Here is a 16,695-nt window from a genome sequence, read left to right on the forward strand (position 1 = left end):
GCTGCTATTATTAGCATAAAATTTTTTAGGGGTATAGGTGTTCTGGTACTTATCAGGTCCAAAGACACAGCTGAGGGCTGGTTTGCCTAGTGTTATTCAGGTAGATTTCTGTAGAACTCTATCAACATAATAAAATAATTTCTGTAGTATTATGTAGCAAAAGCAGACAGCTATGCTTTGCTCTCCTGCAGTCTGCTGCTAAACAAACTCACTTAAAAATGCTGACTCCAGAGTCCTTAAGTATATCAAACAGCAACAAAGCAGCCTTTTTGTGCAACCAAGTGAAGCAAATCCAAGAAGAAAGCAATTCCAAGTTCTAAGTCTTTAAGCAAGTCTTCTACTATGTGAAACTTTTAATTTCTTCTTTTATCTGCTGCTTGTAAATCTACCAGAACCAGCCAAGACATTTACTGGATTTGACTTTGTTCTCTCCATCTCACCTATTTTGTTCCTTAATCACCTCTTGGGTATCCTTCACCTACAACAACTTACTTGCTTGTGATCCTATTAAATATCCTGCCTTTAAAATTCAGAGGATGTGGGCATAAATAAACCACCATCTCAATACATCGCTCTGGTTACATTTGTATTTATTTTCTATTCCAAGTCATGGTGTTTTCAGTGAACTTTATGATGTTTCTCATTATTCTAGCAGGATGAGGATCATGAACAGACTACGCGCCTTTTCTCCCTCTAGAATACATAATAAGAGTGATCTAACATGTAAATATTGTTTGAATTCAGTTAGCAGCTTTTGTGATGCTATTGTTTCCTCCTTAAGTAAAGGCTATTGATACCAGTGCAAATAATTCACTACTCAAGAAGAGATGAAGGGACAAAGCTGAAAGTTAACCGGTCCAATGTTGTTCAGTTTGCTTTTTAGATTTGTTTAGCAGGATTAAACAACAAACAACCTCCCTCACGTGCTCTCAGGTGTGGCGCAGCACACGGCCATGTTCCATGCGACATCTGGAAAAAAAATGTTACCTTCCCACCATTAAAGGTATGTGGAGCATATTCAAATACTGCTTAACATATATTCATTTTTCGTCAAGAGATGCAAATGGAATTGTGCATCTTCAATCAAAAATAACATGAGGCACCATGAAAAATCATGTTACGCGCCAAAAAGCTGAACCAGGAGGTATTGTAGAAAAAATTCCATCAGCAGGGTTTAAATGTACTAATTATTCAAGCAGATTATTATAATAGTCAGCAGCATTACTGTAGTTAATGATGGCTGTACACAGGCCAGCGTAGTACTGCACCCAAAAAAACATCCGAGAAGATATCTTATGTAGCCATCAAAGCAAACCCTAAACCCAACTGAATATGGTAACAGTGTGTCCAGATCAGCTACAGGAGGAGAAATTCCAGTTTCACAAATCAACAACTATAGATTACAGATTGTAATGTGTATTTCCTACATTACACTTTTGAGCAGCAAATTGAGAGCACTTCATAAAATTAGTCAGTATCCCTGCCAGTGTATTATCTCCCAGCTTTCATGTGGGGAAAACAGGGTTTGGGGAGGCTATAAATGACATAGTGAAGGGGGTGATCTCCTGCTCTAGCCAAACGTCACCCCACGTCTTAGTGAAATAGACAAACTGCTCCTCACTGTGGGTTTCACACGACTAAACTGACAGGCACTGACCCAACGACAGCCTTCACTTCCATTTGCTGGGGCAGCCGCCTTTAAAATCTTTAACACATTTGGCTTGCCACCTGGGAAATCAGGGACTGTGATACAGTATTAAATTGCATGCTGCCACTTCTGAACTATCATGCCGTGCTGCTACTTTCTGCTTGGCTTAAGGTGAGTTGGATTTAAAAACAAAGAGAAAACCATTACGGTAGTAGTGAAGCTAAGTTAATAGTAAGGACAAAGAGTGGTAAGTCATCAGGTTTCTTTTTTATAACGTATCCTGACCTGTTGAACGGCTGCATGAACTCCAGCACTTAATTGACCCTTTTGTCAATTGTCTTGTGGAGCTACTAAATTGGGCAAAAATCAGGGCTTTGATGAAAACTATGTTTTCTTTCTAAACAGATGTGCACTTCTGAAGAAATACATCATACTGGGGTGACGCAGGGAGAAGACAAAGGTTTACTTGTCCCCATATGCTAAAACAAGGAGTAAAAGGATTAAGAATGGAGAAACTGCTGTTCTTATTCTGCATTTGTTCCATGGTAACTGGAACTACAAACCCACTGTCTACAAGCATAAATACAAATGTTTGCATGTAGAACGTATAGCAAATAAATTCACAATTCCCACTCTTCTTTGTCAAGCAGGTTCAAAGAGAACACATCTCCTGGAGCCACAAAAGCAAGAATTACATCTGTAACTTGTATATATTCTTTTAGAAGGTCCCACTGTGGAAACTATTCCTTCTGATGTAGACTAGAAGAAAGTTGATGGTGAAATCGTGATTTAGGAGAAATGAGTCCTATGCTTCAAAGAAACCCCACCAGGTGATATATATCATGTAATAATGACAGGATTTCAATTTCAAAACTAATTCAGATGTAAGCTGAACACAAAAAGTACTAGAGCAAAACATTTTTTTTCAGTTAAGAGATCAGAAAAACCTGCACACAGGATTTCTTTTGCAGAGCTTAGCTCTCTAGAACGGTGATACTGATTATCAGTAAGACTTTTAGAACATGAAGTAACCTCCAGAAGAACAGAAAACAGCTAACAAGGGATCAGTTTTCAAAAAGAATGAATTACAAAAAAAATCTGAATTACTGAAGTAATTACTGAATTACTGAATTACTGAATTACAAAAAAAATCAATCTGATTTTGGCAACAGGCAAAATGACTAGAAAAAAAAAAAGAAGAAAAAAGGCTTGATGAAATCAATTAAAGGAGATGGAATAATTGAGGCCAATCAATACAGACTTGTGGTCAATCAGCCATGTCAAACAAAGCTGATTTTTTTTACAATGAGATTAAAAGTCATTGGAAATTGCTGACAATGAAAAAACTCTCACTGAGATACAATTAAATAACATTAAAACACTTGTACTTCTCTAGAGCAGTTATGGTACCTCAAAATATATTGATATCATAGTAGCATGATGCAAAAAAATAACATAGCAGCCATTTTACAAGGGTTTCAATATATTCGAACTACGATTTTAAAAGCAGAGAGTATTTATTTTCATCGTGCACCATGGGACATCACACTTGGCATTTTTATCAGTTGTCTGGAGTAAATGAATTAATATCTAATGAAAGTTTAATGCTGGCACAAGAATTAGGTAGCCAAAATATAATGAAAATGCCAGGTCACTAAGGCATGACAACCTGAATCATAAGGTAGCTTGGCCACAAGTTGGCCATGTATCTGTATTAGTATAAGGTCATACATCAGGAATACAAGCCGTAACTATAAAATGGAGAACGTCACCCTGTTGTACTGTAATCAGACAACTGTCAGATGCTCTCAATAGATAAGATGTTAAGCACAAAATTTTAAAATAATGTACTCAAAAAGGTGATCCCCGCTGATACAGAGACCATAAAGGGAAAGAAGAAAGGTTGTTACCTTTCTATGTGATACTGATATATCTGTTGGTGAAATACTGTGTTAATTTCCACCATACACAGATGAGGAATGGTACCTAAAGATTACAAAGGGACTAGATAAAATCCTTGAAACTAATAAATGACGGGAAAATTACACAGAAAAAATTGAAGAATATTCATCTGTTTCATTTATCAATGAAAACATTAAGAAATTATTTGGTTACTACCATGTATAAAGGAATATCCTCAGAGACTGAAAATATGATAGACGAAAGAACTTCAGTCCCTGTAAGCAGACAGAAGTCTAACAGGGCCAGATGGCTGGGATGTCGAGCTATAGCTCAACAGATTTAGATAAGAAGTGAGATGTAGCTTCCACAGAAATGTTAGTTAAATTATGATGTCTTTTACCAAAAGTACTGATGAAATCTTTGTCACTGCCTATGCTTAAGAGAAGCTTAGATATTTTTCTGAATTCCTACAGTCTGAGAGAAAATAATTCAGAGAACTCTTACGTTATGCAAAAGCCATGCTGGCCAACAGTCATCAGCCTTCTTTAAGGTACTGTAAGTAAAAAATCTATGAATATTTCTAAATTAATAATGAAAAACTAAATGTGCCGGCCATCTTTTCCTGGAGCCAAGGAGGTTAAAATGTCCTGCTCATTACTGAATGGAATTCCACACTATTTCCGAGAAGATAAGACAACACTTTCTTCACCCTTTAAAAACCTTTTTTTAACGAAAAAAAACCAAAAATGCACAGAGGTAAATGACAAAAGGCTTTGAATGAGAAAGCTGTTATACATTATGAAGCTAAAGCGTCCGTATGTCCTGGTTTCCGGAGCTACGTATGAACCATAAGGCTACTTGTCCTCTTTGATTAATGAATTTGCCAATGCCTAAGAGCCTTGTATCTCTGCCTTTTTTTGCAAAAACATCCAAACTATTGTTACAAAGGACAAAATGAGACCCAAAAGAGAAGTGAGTAGATGTTAAGGTGAGATCAAATACATACAGTTGGCTCTGGTTGTAATATATACTATGATCATATTTTGGTCAAAAGGTAAGTAACTGAACAATTCAGTCGCTCTTGGAAATTATTAGCTTTAATTTTGCAGACGACAAATTGTTTTAATATTTATTCAGTGTGGGATTTGAAAGGTTTTTTTCCCAGATACCTTCAGTGTAAGATCTGCTGCTGTCTGCTAGTAAAAATCCTACAAGGCTGAGTGCAGGAAGTGGATGACTGCAAGAGTCAAAGCCTGACTGAAGCTCAGACAGGGGTATTTATCAGATCTATAACATTCACATGGCAAACACCTGAATTTGAATAAGGACTAGAGAAAACATAAATCAGCAACAATGGAAGCTCACTGAAGAATAAAGTGTTGTAATAGCTGTGTTCTAATGCATCATAGGGAAAAAGATGTGGTAACAAATCTGAGAATGCCTGGTTGTGTTTTCTAGCCTATACTAACAAGCGGCTATATTCATTTTATAACTCAGTAATTGTGGTTTGCATCTGCTGGAAAACTGAAATCCCCTCATCTTCAAAACATCTGATTTCATTCTTTGAAAAAAATATTATTTTGGGTTATCAAGACCATTCACAAGAGAAACAAACAACAGAAAAAAAAAAAAAAAAAGGGAAACAATCAAACACCAATACATGACAACTATTTTCCTTTCCCTCATGCAAAATAGTAACATTGGATACATGAGTCATTTCTTAGAAACTTACTACCAAATGAGAAAGAAAAAATTTCTGTAGAAAACACAAACGCTTCGTTGCCTCATGTTGGTTACATATTGCAGGAAAATGACATCAACTGGGGACTGAACACTTTGGTCACGTGCAGCCCCACTTGCACTTTCATGTTCAGGAAGTATGCATATATAGAAGTAAGTGCCACAGATCTCATCTTACCTCGCAGCCTCTTCAGTCTCTGCTCTCTCCTCCTCCTCCGCACGATGAGCAGCATCACAAAAAGCAGCAAGACCCCAACCAAGATACAGGAAATGGTCACCAGCATCTTTAGCCCTTCGTTGGTTGCCAGTCCCTCCTCACTTTGCACAACTGACTTAATGAGTGGAGGGATTGTACCTGGAAACAGGGTCATGATATTAGATGCCTATTAATGAAGACAAAAGATTGAGTTCTCAGGGAATATGGCATTTCATGTGCTTCAGTTGCATGCAGAACATTAAGAAGAATTAATCATGTTCAGGGTGGATGCCATGTATGCATGCGTAATGGCAGTGCACACATAATCAGTCACACTGGTAACAAGGCACTGACTGCAGAGACCCATAGATTATCAGAAATCAAGAAAATCATTCATTGACAAAAGAAAACCATGCCCAGTATACAGTTAAATACTATGATTAATTTGAAGTCATATTAAATCATTATAAAGCTGCAAGAGATTGCAGAATTACTACCTATGTATATTACTCTGCTATAGGAAAATAACACCGCTGCAACATACACGTACTTTCTGATGGGTTTTTCTATGTAAGGACAATATTTGACAAAGTTCATTTTGTGCTTCATATACGAGATGAATCCTTTGCACAGAACCATTCTTATATCACCTCTTAGGGGTGCAGCAGTGATATTGATCTGAAATTCAGATAGTCAGCCTGATGCTAATTTGTCAAAGAGTGTCTGACTCATCAGTAAACCAGCAGAGTAATACTGGATAGAAACAATCAAATTTTGGTTGAAATGAAGGAAATGAATCTAAAAACTACTGGCATCAGCAGGCAGCTCACTTTTTCATTTTGGGACATATTTGCATTTTGAATATACCTGGCTTCCTGGTGACATATAATACTAGAACTTTTCAGTTCTTTTTTCTTTACTTCTAAAGGACGTGAGAAGAATGCAGCACTTTCTCTGGAATGTTGTTTAGTTATGGCAGACTTCTCACTCATTTCCTGATTACTATTAAACTGCTGAGTGCAACCACAAATGAAGCTATAAAATGCAGATTTGTTTGAAAACGGATAGAAACACGCAAGTATTGTGAACTGTGATGACTTTTGGCAGAAGCTATTCAATTTTAACCAGCTATTGAAACATGAAAGTAGCTACTTACTTCCTAAAAAGATAGGAGAGTGAGATAAAATAACAGGCACATCCTTTTTTACATTGTAATTGCTGCATTGAGTGATATAGTTATATCTCATTATGTACAATACAGTATCAGAAAAGTAAAAGTGATATGATGCAGTACAATGTGAGTACCATAACCACACTGCAAAAGTAGAATTCTAAGCCATGTTTTTTTCAGAAAAGCTATTTGAGTTGCACATGATGAGAAAAGTAGTCCCCTAAAGGGATGAAGATAAAATGAAAAGCTACAACCATGCAAACCTGTATCAGCTACTTCAGAAAATTTATTCTCTTACAATTGCATTTTGAATATTTTTCTACTGTTGCATTGCAGTTCTTCCCCATAATTTTCCTAATTTTTGTAATTTTACATTTCTTGGAATAAACACACAGCAGATTTTTCATCTTGTCTTAACTGAGATGTAGTTTTTGCACTATTTTAAAGGCAAAGAAAATGATTAGATGAAGGAATGACAAAAATGGAAAGAACTTCAAGCTCCTGACCGCAATACTAATAGCTGTCTCTAAATCCTCCTAAACCCTCCTGAATAAAAAAAGGCCAAATTTTTCTCCCAATTAAAGTCCTGCAGATCGTTGCCTAAGGATTGTTAGGTTCAAGATTTCCTAAAATTATGCCTTGCTCTCCTTAATATTTTGATGAAAATCAAATTAAGAGTGGCATTAATTTCAGTTAAATCTTCAGTGTTTAGGTGATTATAATTTTCTATACCTTTTCCAAGTAAAGTGTAGGCCTTATAATGCTATATACAGGCAGTACAAGCTTAATTAAAAAAAAAAAATACCACAAATGTATATATCTTTCACATTATCTATTTTTGGGTATTTGGTGATTTTATTAGAAATTGTGAAAAACTAAACCAGCTGTCCATTGAGTAAACACCATTTCAACATTTGTTGTCATTCTAGGTGCTGCCTAGGAGTGGAATAGTCAAAGCTTTTCTCAGGACAAAGTCCCAGACACATTGGGAGGTTTGGTTGATTTTATTATTTTTCCCATGTTAATTCACCTTCCTCCTTTGTTAGGCTGCTTTACTGGTGCTTCATAGAAGTTGCAATTATAATGTCTCAGCCTCCATTTTCCCCTATATTGCAGTTCTTCCAGCATCTTGCATTGTTCCCAGGGACTTTCGGGCCGCCAGGTGTTTTCCTGTGTCTTAACTGTTCTTCATGGTTGGTCCCTTGGTGGGCTAGAATCAATTAGTGTAGCTTAGAGCAACTAGCAAGCTAATCTGATTTAATGTCAGGGCTACTGAGTAGCTGATCTCTGAGTCAGGAAGCTCCTTTGCAGTGCTACAAGCTACAGCTGCACATTGCTAAAAATATCTTCTTAAGTATTGAGTGCAAATGTTCTGAAAAACAAGGGGCAGGAAGGTCATAAAGTCTGTAAGCAGAAAGTGGTTAGCTGAAATATCTATGAACAGAAAGCAAAAAGTCTCACGTAGATCTGTCATTAACCTTCTGACCTAATTCACCATGAAGAGATTTAAGGTAAAAGAATACTTAGCCATGGTATTTCTCCAGAGCTCTATCCCAGATAACAATCAGCTACTGCAGTCCGAGCAAAATGACTGAAACTCCAGTTTCACTTGCACAGTGAAATCCACATAACTCAAGGATTTCTACAAAGTGTACAAAGGCTTTATCTTAAGGCTGCTAAAGCTCCTAAGCTTAGGAACAAGCATTTGGTATCCTAGAACTTTCATACTTTAGATTTTTTTATCTAATCTTCAAAGTACTATCTTTGTATCTGGTTTATCCTAAGGGCAGTTGTTACCCCTAGAAGCTGGAAGGGACTAATCACACATCATAAGAAGAATCATTGGTAGAGGTAGGGTTAGCACTCAAAAGCTGAGCTGGCCAAGAAGTTCCCATTGTAATGCTTTTTGTATATGAAAGTCACTCTCTATAAAAGCAAAAATTTCCGCATGAAGTATTGATAGAAAATGTTGATTTCTGATCAGACACTGAATTTATTATCTTAATTTTAAATAATGATGATGGTACTAAATCATCACCATCATTTTAGTTCTGCATCATATGTAACAAATTCAGAAAATTTGAAACTTGAAATTTTCTTTTCCATCCACATATCCCTCTTTAACCTTGCGGTCAGTATTTGAAATCATGCTGCCTCTCTAAGGCACAATATAGTCCTGGCAAAGCATGCTTGACAAACAAAACCATCAATGTCATAAAGGAGAAATTTTCTAGCTGACCAGAAGCAGTGGCCCAGGAAAACATGAGGGGATATGCTATTCATGAAAGAGTGAGCTGTGAGGGCATGTGTCATTTATTATCTGCAAGAACTGAGGAGTACCTAGTGCAAAGACTGTGATAGCATTAGAGGATATGTAAGATGTTGAGGTTTAAACCCTGCTTGATTCTGGCTGATTCCACACTTCCGACTGCAACAGTCCCTGTTATTTGCTCTTCTCCTGGAGAGTGCTGCTTTGCGTGGGACAAAACCGTGGCAGGCAGGTGTCTTACCAACACAGAGTTAATGAATGATGAGAAATTTGGTGCTGTAACTGGACAGTTGTCGGTTCTTGTTTGAGCTTTCTCACTAGTTCTGTTGTTTAATTTAGCAGTACTGATGTTGCCAAGTGGTTGCCCAATACAGCACAATATCCCTGGCAACAGAACAGCATTTTACACTGGATGTCTCCAGAAAAGCTCTGGCAAGTCATACTACAGCAATTCAAGAGATTGCCATCTGGAGCCATCTGCACTGCTTTTTTGCCAGCCAGTTCCCACTATAGAGCCAGCAGAAGCATACATGTGCCACCATCACTTTCAATAAATATGCCAGGATAAGAGCTGGACTGACTGACAAATTGGCACTTTTGCTCTCGCCTTCTTGTCCTGGCTTTTGCAGGGTAGGCAGTAACCCTGGCAGAAGGGCAGGATACAGCAATGCCTTCATCCCCTGTGCCCTGCTGCTGGGCATGACAGACCCATCTGTCATGGACATTAGTTTCACTCTCCCCTGTCTGTAAATATGGATAATAGCATTGCTGTTGCTTTGCCCTTGGAGGATGTTGTCTGGAGGCTTTCCTGGAAGACAAGCTGGTTAGCTGCTCCGCTGTGTCACAAGGACACTGCATGGAATAGCAATGAGGCCAGTCACCCTTGTGAATGGCTCCAGGAACCAATTGTACAGGAGACGTATATTCACATATTTCATGGAAGAGATGCATGAAATGCTATCAAGTGCTTTTGTGACCACTGGAACTAGTGACACCTGGTGTCCAATGGTTATGTGTCTCACGGCTGATTGGTGCTGGAGCTTTTCCTCACTGAGGACAAATAAATAATTCCTCTTTTCTGCCTCGCAGACTGTTGCTATGAAATCAGGAGACATTTTACGCCTTTGAGGCTGTTACCCCTCTGTCAGCATGGCTAGCAGATTCAAAAGGGGTTTATGGGAGGGGGAAGAGAAACAGAAAAGAAAGAGAAGCAAAAATAATCTTTTAAGAAAACAGAGCAAAATCGGTATCTCAGACATGCAAATAAAAATACATACTTACTGCCATCGTAATTGAGTGTTGCAAATTTGGCTTGTTTTTCTGCACAGCCAGCACTGTTGCACACTCTCATTTGCAGTTCATACCAGGTTGCCTCCTGGAGGTCATAAAGTATGTAGGACTTTGACAGGGATGTCCGCTGGGCAGTTGTCCATACCGTTGTCCCAAATGGCCGGTACTCCAGGGTGAAGGAGGTGATGGGGCAACCACCATCATTCCAACCTATCAGGTTCAGCTTCACCCTCGTGGTGTTGATACTTGCAAAGAGCTCTTGTTCCTTCGAAAACTGTGGCTCTAGAATCAATGGTATATTTCAAATGAAATGTTTAACAAATATAGGACTCTCAAAAATATAGTTGAGAGTAATTTCTAAGACAATCTTTACTCTATCTTACTACCTATATATTCAACTTCTCCCCCCCCAAAAAAAAAAGCTTTGTTCACACTTTGTGCTAGCTCACATAGATTTTTAAATCCATATGCCAAATTTGTTCATAATTCTGACACATATTTGCAATGTGGAGCCACCCTCAGCAACCAGGACCAAGGGATCCATTGCTGAGTTAGAGAAGAATTCCACAAATCTTAGCTGTTTCACCTTGCAGAGCTTTTCTCTGGGTTTTTAATACTTATCCTGTTCAAAGGCTGATATTTGCATAGCTCCTGCAGTACCGGCTTGGAGCAAAAAAGGTATTGGCTCCATTTCCTTTACCCAAAAATATACTCTACACCTTCCTTCAACATCCAGACAAATAAACCCCTGAATTTTTCACAAGAGAAGAAATAAATTCCTCATGGCAATAGCAGTAGCTGGAATTGCGATAGTCTATGATATTGCAGACACCCCCTTCCCAAATATCTACCAACCCATCTTATAAATAAAAGGTTAAAGAAATAAAGATAGAAAAACTCCCAGTGTGTGCTTCAAGTCCTGCAGTGACATCCTTTTCTGTCACAGCATGAACACAATTGGAAATGTTTCCAAAGCCAATAATATTAAAATATCCAAGCCTGTCTTGTCATCAAACCAAGATTTACAGCAGAATGCAATAGCTTTAGGTGAGAAAAGGGGATGGACATCGACATACCTTTTCCAAGTGTTTTGGCCTCAATGATCTCGCTGATGCGTCCTGGCCCCACTCCATTCTGAGCAGTTAAAGTAAACTTGTACCAAGTGCCACATTTCAGCGTTTCTAAACGGTAGGACCTCTCACTAGGGCTAATGGGAAAACTACCCCACTGCTCACTGTTATCTTCTGAGTACTGCAAAATATAACCTGGACGAAAAGCACAGATGACAATGGTAAGCCAGACATCGACCACAAATTCTGCAGGTAATATGACAAGTCATTTTAAAGACCTAATAAAACTAGAAAATTCAAGTGCACAGGGAGACATACAGCTCTTCCCTGAATAATAGATACCAGGCAATACATTTTGCTTACCCTTACAACAGCTTAAATACCATTTTTATGATCATTTCAAAGGGAAAAGAAAGGGATAGACATTTCAAAATACTCTTCAATCAGCAGCAAAACCCAGATGATGAACCTGGACCCTCAAAAATGAATAGTTAAAGATTACACGTCTGGAAAATCAGAGCGAGTTACTGTCATAACAGCTGAGGGTATGCTGGAAGAAAGTGATTAAATCTGTGATTAAACTACCCAAAGAGAAATGGCAATTTACTGAAAGCTGTTATCACGATGATAGTGCACATTAAGCGCTGACAGCAATACAGATTGCTTTGTTTTTCTTTTTTTGTAGCCATTCATAATTATACACTAATCCTATCAACATATGCTAATTCAGTAAGAAGTTGCAATTAACCTGAATTATATTACCTCGGATAGAACTGCCGCCATTGTCTCCAGGTATCCAGGAAAGAGTGATAGAAGAAGATGTAGTTTTAGATACAGTGAGTCTCGGCTGGTCTGGTGGAACTACATGGAAAATAGTTCAGAATAGAAAATAGAATCAAATGATTAGACTTTATCTTAATAACTTCTAACAGCCATTTATCAAATAACTGTTTTGAGTTGCAAAAAATGCAAGTGATTTCTGTCAAAGTGTCTGTTTAGTTGACATCCTTAGTTAAGAGCAGACAAGCTTTCATTTTTTATATTTAATTTTCCACTCAATTTTGTCTTTCAGTTCTTAACCCTTGCTTTTCTCTGCATTATTTGCATCTGTCCTGTCAGATCTAAATGGCATATGAGCTACCCAGCCATTATTATTAATTATTTTTCATATCTGTTTTAGGGAGAAACAGAATTTTTAGTGGAGGGAAACAGATGTCTACTTGCAAGTGATGCCTCACTTACGCACGTGTTCACAGGCTATTATGGCAAGCGTAAATTAAACAGTGCATAACAGAGCTTTCGCCAGTACAACAGTGAGTGCTAACTAGGTAGGATTGTTAGTCCTGTGATCAGAGGCAGATCCATGTCTCTTTCAGATCACACCACGTATGCGTTGAGGCTATTGGTATAAACAAGACACAACTATCAGCAAAGGACGAACAAACCAGGAAATACTTCAGTTCTGCTGCTCCCTATAAACATTATGGCTATGTGCCTAAACTGTGGGACACAGGATCAGCACAGAGTACAGGAATAAGACAGAGGTCTCACCTCTTATCCTCTCTCTACTGTGCAGTTTCCTTTGGAGGAAAACCCAGCATGAAATGTCAGAAAAATTGCTACATCTCAATGAGTTGCCCAGGATAGGGAGAACTGGGACCAGAACCTCGGGCAGGGAACTAGGATTGGAAATGGGACTGGGAACTGGAACAGTTTAGGCTCAGTCTAAGTAACCCCAAATTGCACCAGTGTCTATGCCTAGGTTTCCAGAGTTAAGTGCTCAGGGGCAGAAAATAGCAAAGTAGCCAGCTTTCTTTTCACCTTGACAAATCTCCAGCAATAGATGATGACAGGGCAGTCACACCTGGTCCAGTCACTGTCACTGCAAGTGTGGGAAGGAGGTGCTGGTGTTGGCAATTGCTGCTGGCAGGAGCTGCCATTTCCTTGCCATAGTTACTCCTCGAAGACACCATCCAATAAGCAAGGCAGGACAGAAGCAAAAAATGTTCTGCTGTGTCCAGTAGTCTGCTGTCAGAGGACATTGCCTGCTTCGCCTGTGTTTAAGGGGTAGCTCTACCAGCAGAATGAAACTCCAGGAAAAGCTGCTTGTTTACAGCTCAAGTCAGCAAAATAATGAGTGCTGGTATGAAATGGAGGCTGCTGGTTTAGAGCTATGAACTAGTTCAAAAGGAAGTTAATTTTACTGCCCTCAAAGGGTTAAACAGTACTGAAGAACTGGCTTTATCCATGGGTAATTCCATGAAGAAAGACTGCACTCACTACACTGAAAAATTTATTGTAAAACCTTTCATCACAGCTGCACCCTATCTACAAAAGATGGTGGTCCTGTATATTATATGCCAGCCTCTATCTGTCCCTTGGGAAAATAATACTGAGTTGCTTTTAGTTATTGCAGTTCAATAACAGCAAGGATATGGAATTACAAAAGTACTTAGTGAAATATAAAGTTGCCCTACTTCCTGTTGTGGCTACGCTTCAAACATTACAGAAGAGCATCTTTAGGCTTTGTTGGATCATAGGTAAGTTAATATACACTATGTCATTTGTTTCAAGGTTTAGTGGAAGGGTTTAGCCAGAGAGAGTTTGGCTGCAGTTAAAACAATCTCATTCTGTGTTCTCATATGTTTGTACTAGAAATTTAGATTGTATATCAAGGGACAGGAATGTGACTGACCACAGCATGGCCTGTATTCCCAACTCAGTTTTTTTCTTCCTGCTGGTAGAACAATTTGCAGTCAGTTGAAGCACTCTTAGGATCTACTTTAGTATAAGTGAGCAAAACTCTTAGGATCTGCTTTAGTATAAGTGAGCAAGGAAATCTCCTGCATAGTGAATTCTTGGTATGTGAATACGCATGTTCTGCTTCACATTACTGTTACTGAATATTCTTGTGTTATCATTGCTTTTATACACAGCGACACCATAATGGATACATTATACACATTTCAACATGCATATAAAAAATAGATGGTAATATGTGCTGATGTTCCATTTTAAATACTTCCTCATATTCACCATCAGTAAGATTCTGCTCTTACATAATGAAGTTTTTGTCCAAGGTCTCAGTAGAGAGGTTGACAGCTTTTCAAAAGCTAAAGTAAAGAACTTCATCTCTTTATGAATTGTTCAGTATTTAAATGATACACGTAATATTTGTACGGAGAAGGAAGAAGTTATTTTCTGTGTCAGGAACTAGAACGTAACTGATTGCACTCAGTTGTCAATCCTACAAGAGCTTACACAGAGACTTAACTGCAAGTGTGCGAATCATTCCACCAAAGCCAAAACATTTGCTCTATCATACAGTGTTGCTGGCTGCATCAGAATGACCAGTATAATATTTTATTTCTTAATTTGGAAGAATAGAATTAGTATTAACACACAATACTACTAATATTTTACATGCATCTGCAACCAGATAAACCAATGCACTACCAGCGCTTAGCAGTCTATAGCCATAATAACAATCATGAGATAAATCCAATAGTCTTACCTTGTACCTGCAAATTCAAAATTATTTCATCAGATCCCCAGTTGTTACTGGCCACACAACTATAGTACCCAGAGTCTTCTGCTTTCACAGTACGGATGACAAAGCTGCCATTGCTAAAGATGCTTCTTCGCCCATCAATCATCACTAGACTGGGTGTCCCGTTACTACCTCACAGGAAACAAAGTGCATACATTAAAGAAGTTACAATCAAAATTACTCAGAATTGGATTTTTTTTTTTTTTTGAAGCCACTAAGAACGGGAAGAAAGAAAAAGGGGTGGGGGAGTGTCCTCTTTAACAAAGACAGCAAAGGAATATTTTCTGATGGGCAACAGCTGCCTTTTGTTTAAAGAACACAGATATCTTTGCCCCAGTTTGAGTGAAAATGGAAATTCACTCCTTCCTTAAGTATCTGCTATTTCATAAAAGTGCCAAAATAAAAGTGAAAGTAGTTCCTGGCTACAAAATGTATCCTTATGAAATAGCTATTTGGATTAATGTACAAGCTGGTTTCATAGCACTGCAGTATCACTGCTTACGCAGTGCTTGGATTAAAATTATTGTCCATGTGTGTTTCCAAATGACTCTGTCAAACTGTGAAACTAAAGAACAAAACAGAATAATGAAAACCAAGGCATGTGCAAGACATGCACACAGCACAATCCAACGCATCAGACATTTTACTTTCTCGGACTGAAACTATTTGGTGCGCCTGAAGCTAAATCAGAAAATAGTCCTAGGTTTTATTTAACATTTACTTCTTTCTTTCTAACTTTTCTTTCATTTTGACACATTCTAATAGCCACAATTAGCTTCAGTTCAAGGAATTTTTGAACTTGTTATCTACTGTCACTCTGTGCAGTTCCCCAAACCAGTCCTTCCTGACAGTCATCCAAGGTCACCTGCATTGCAACCCTCAGGATTTTAAGCAAACGGCCTTTATTTGACCTATACGTTTAGTTGCTGGTTACCTATCCTTCATCCATTTGACTGTTGGAGCTGGGTCTCCCACGGCTTTGCAAGGGAGGACAATGTCCTTCATCCAGGGAGTTGTCACTGTGCCACTAAATGTCAAAATCCTGGCAGGAGCTGAGCAAGAGAGAGCAAAAAAGAAATGAGGTGCTCATTCATACGGCTCTTGAAAGGAAAACATAGATATCCAGGATTAAATGTGGTAAATGTATCTATTTCAAACTGTGCTTTTAGGTAACTATTTCCTTTTAACTCATAATATTAGCTATTTATTCAAACACAAATATTATAGTATCTGGAAAAGAAGTAACCAAAAGAGAGATGAGGCAGGGGACTTGAAGAGTTGCTGTGGAGTAAAAGAGTAAAATCAGCTACTGATCATCTTTACTGATTTTTATATATTTAATAGTAGAAATTAAACACAAAAATCATGTCCAAGGGACGCTGCTCTCCAAAATTCCATCAGGAAGTGTCCACAATAGACAGACACCTTACAAAAGCTAAATTACTGAATCATCACTTTTACAAGAGCTATGTTATTAAACAAAACAATCCTTCACGTATGTACATGTGTCATGGTTTAACTGAAACCAGGATAACATCTTGGTACATTGCAGTTTTTCTGACATCCACATATATGAACAAACTGTTTAAGTCAGTTTAAGTTGTATCAGCTCTCACATCACCTAAATACATCAACACAAATATCACTCCTGTAGTTTCAGTTTGCAATATGCAGGAACACTAGACTTGTGTTAGAGCTGCATTGTACGTTATTACTGAGGAACTACCCTTATTAGAAATAGACTTCTTATTGAAATCTAAATACATATTTCAAAGGTACATACAGAGTACAGACACAAAAACTACTGTATTTTTAATCCTGATCTACTTCAGCCATGCACACTGAGCAGAATTTATATT

The 16,695-nt window shown here is 38.1% G+C and overlaps 1 protein-coding gene across 1 annotated transcript in view; it reads right to left on the bottom strand.

The window, feature by feature from the left end:
* Window positions 1-16,695, bottom strand: part of DSCAM (DS cell adhesion molecule) — a 181,528-nt gene that overhangs the window by 37,533 nt on the left and 127,300 nt on the right. The window contains exons 20-25 of the mRNA XM_065676987.1: window positions 15,771-15,888; window positions 14,801-14,964; window positions 12,049-12,147; window positions 11,293-11,481; window positions 10,208-10,498; window positions 5,469-5,645 (exon numbers count right to left, since the gene is read on the bottom strand). Of these exons, the coding sequence (XP_065533059.1) occupies window positions 5,469-5,645; window positions 10,208-10,498; window positions 11,293-11,481; window positions 12,049-12,147; window positions 14,801-14,964; window positions 15,771-15,888 (1,038 nt within the window). The remainder of the gene's footprint in view (window positions 1-5,468; window positions 5,646-10,207; window positions 10,499-11,292; window positions 11,482-12,048; window positions 12,148-14,800; window positions 14,965-15,770; window positions 15,889-16,695) is intronic.

The sequence above is a fragment of the Lathamus discolor genome, chromosome 4 (genome assembly GCF_037157495.1).
Source record: "Lathamus discolor isolate bLatDis1 chromosome 4, bLatDis1.hap1, whole genome shotgun sequence".
Lineage (NCBI taxonomy): Eukaryota > Metazoa > Chordata > Aves > Psittaciformes > Psittacidae > Lathamus > Lathamus discolor.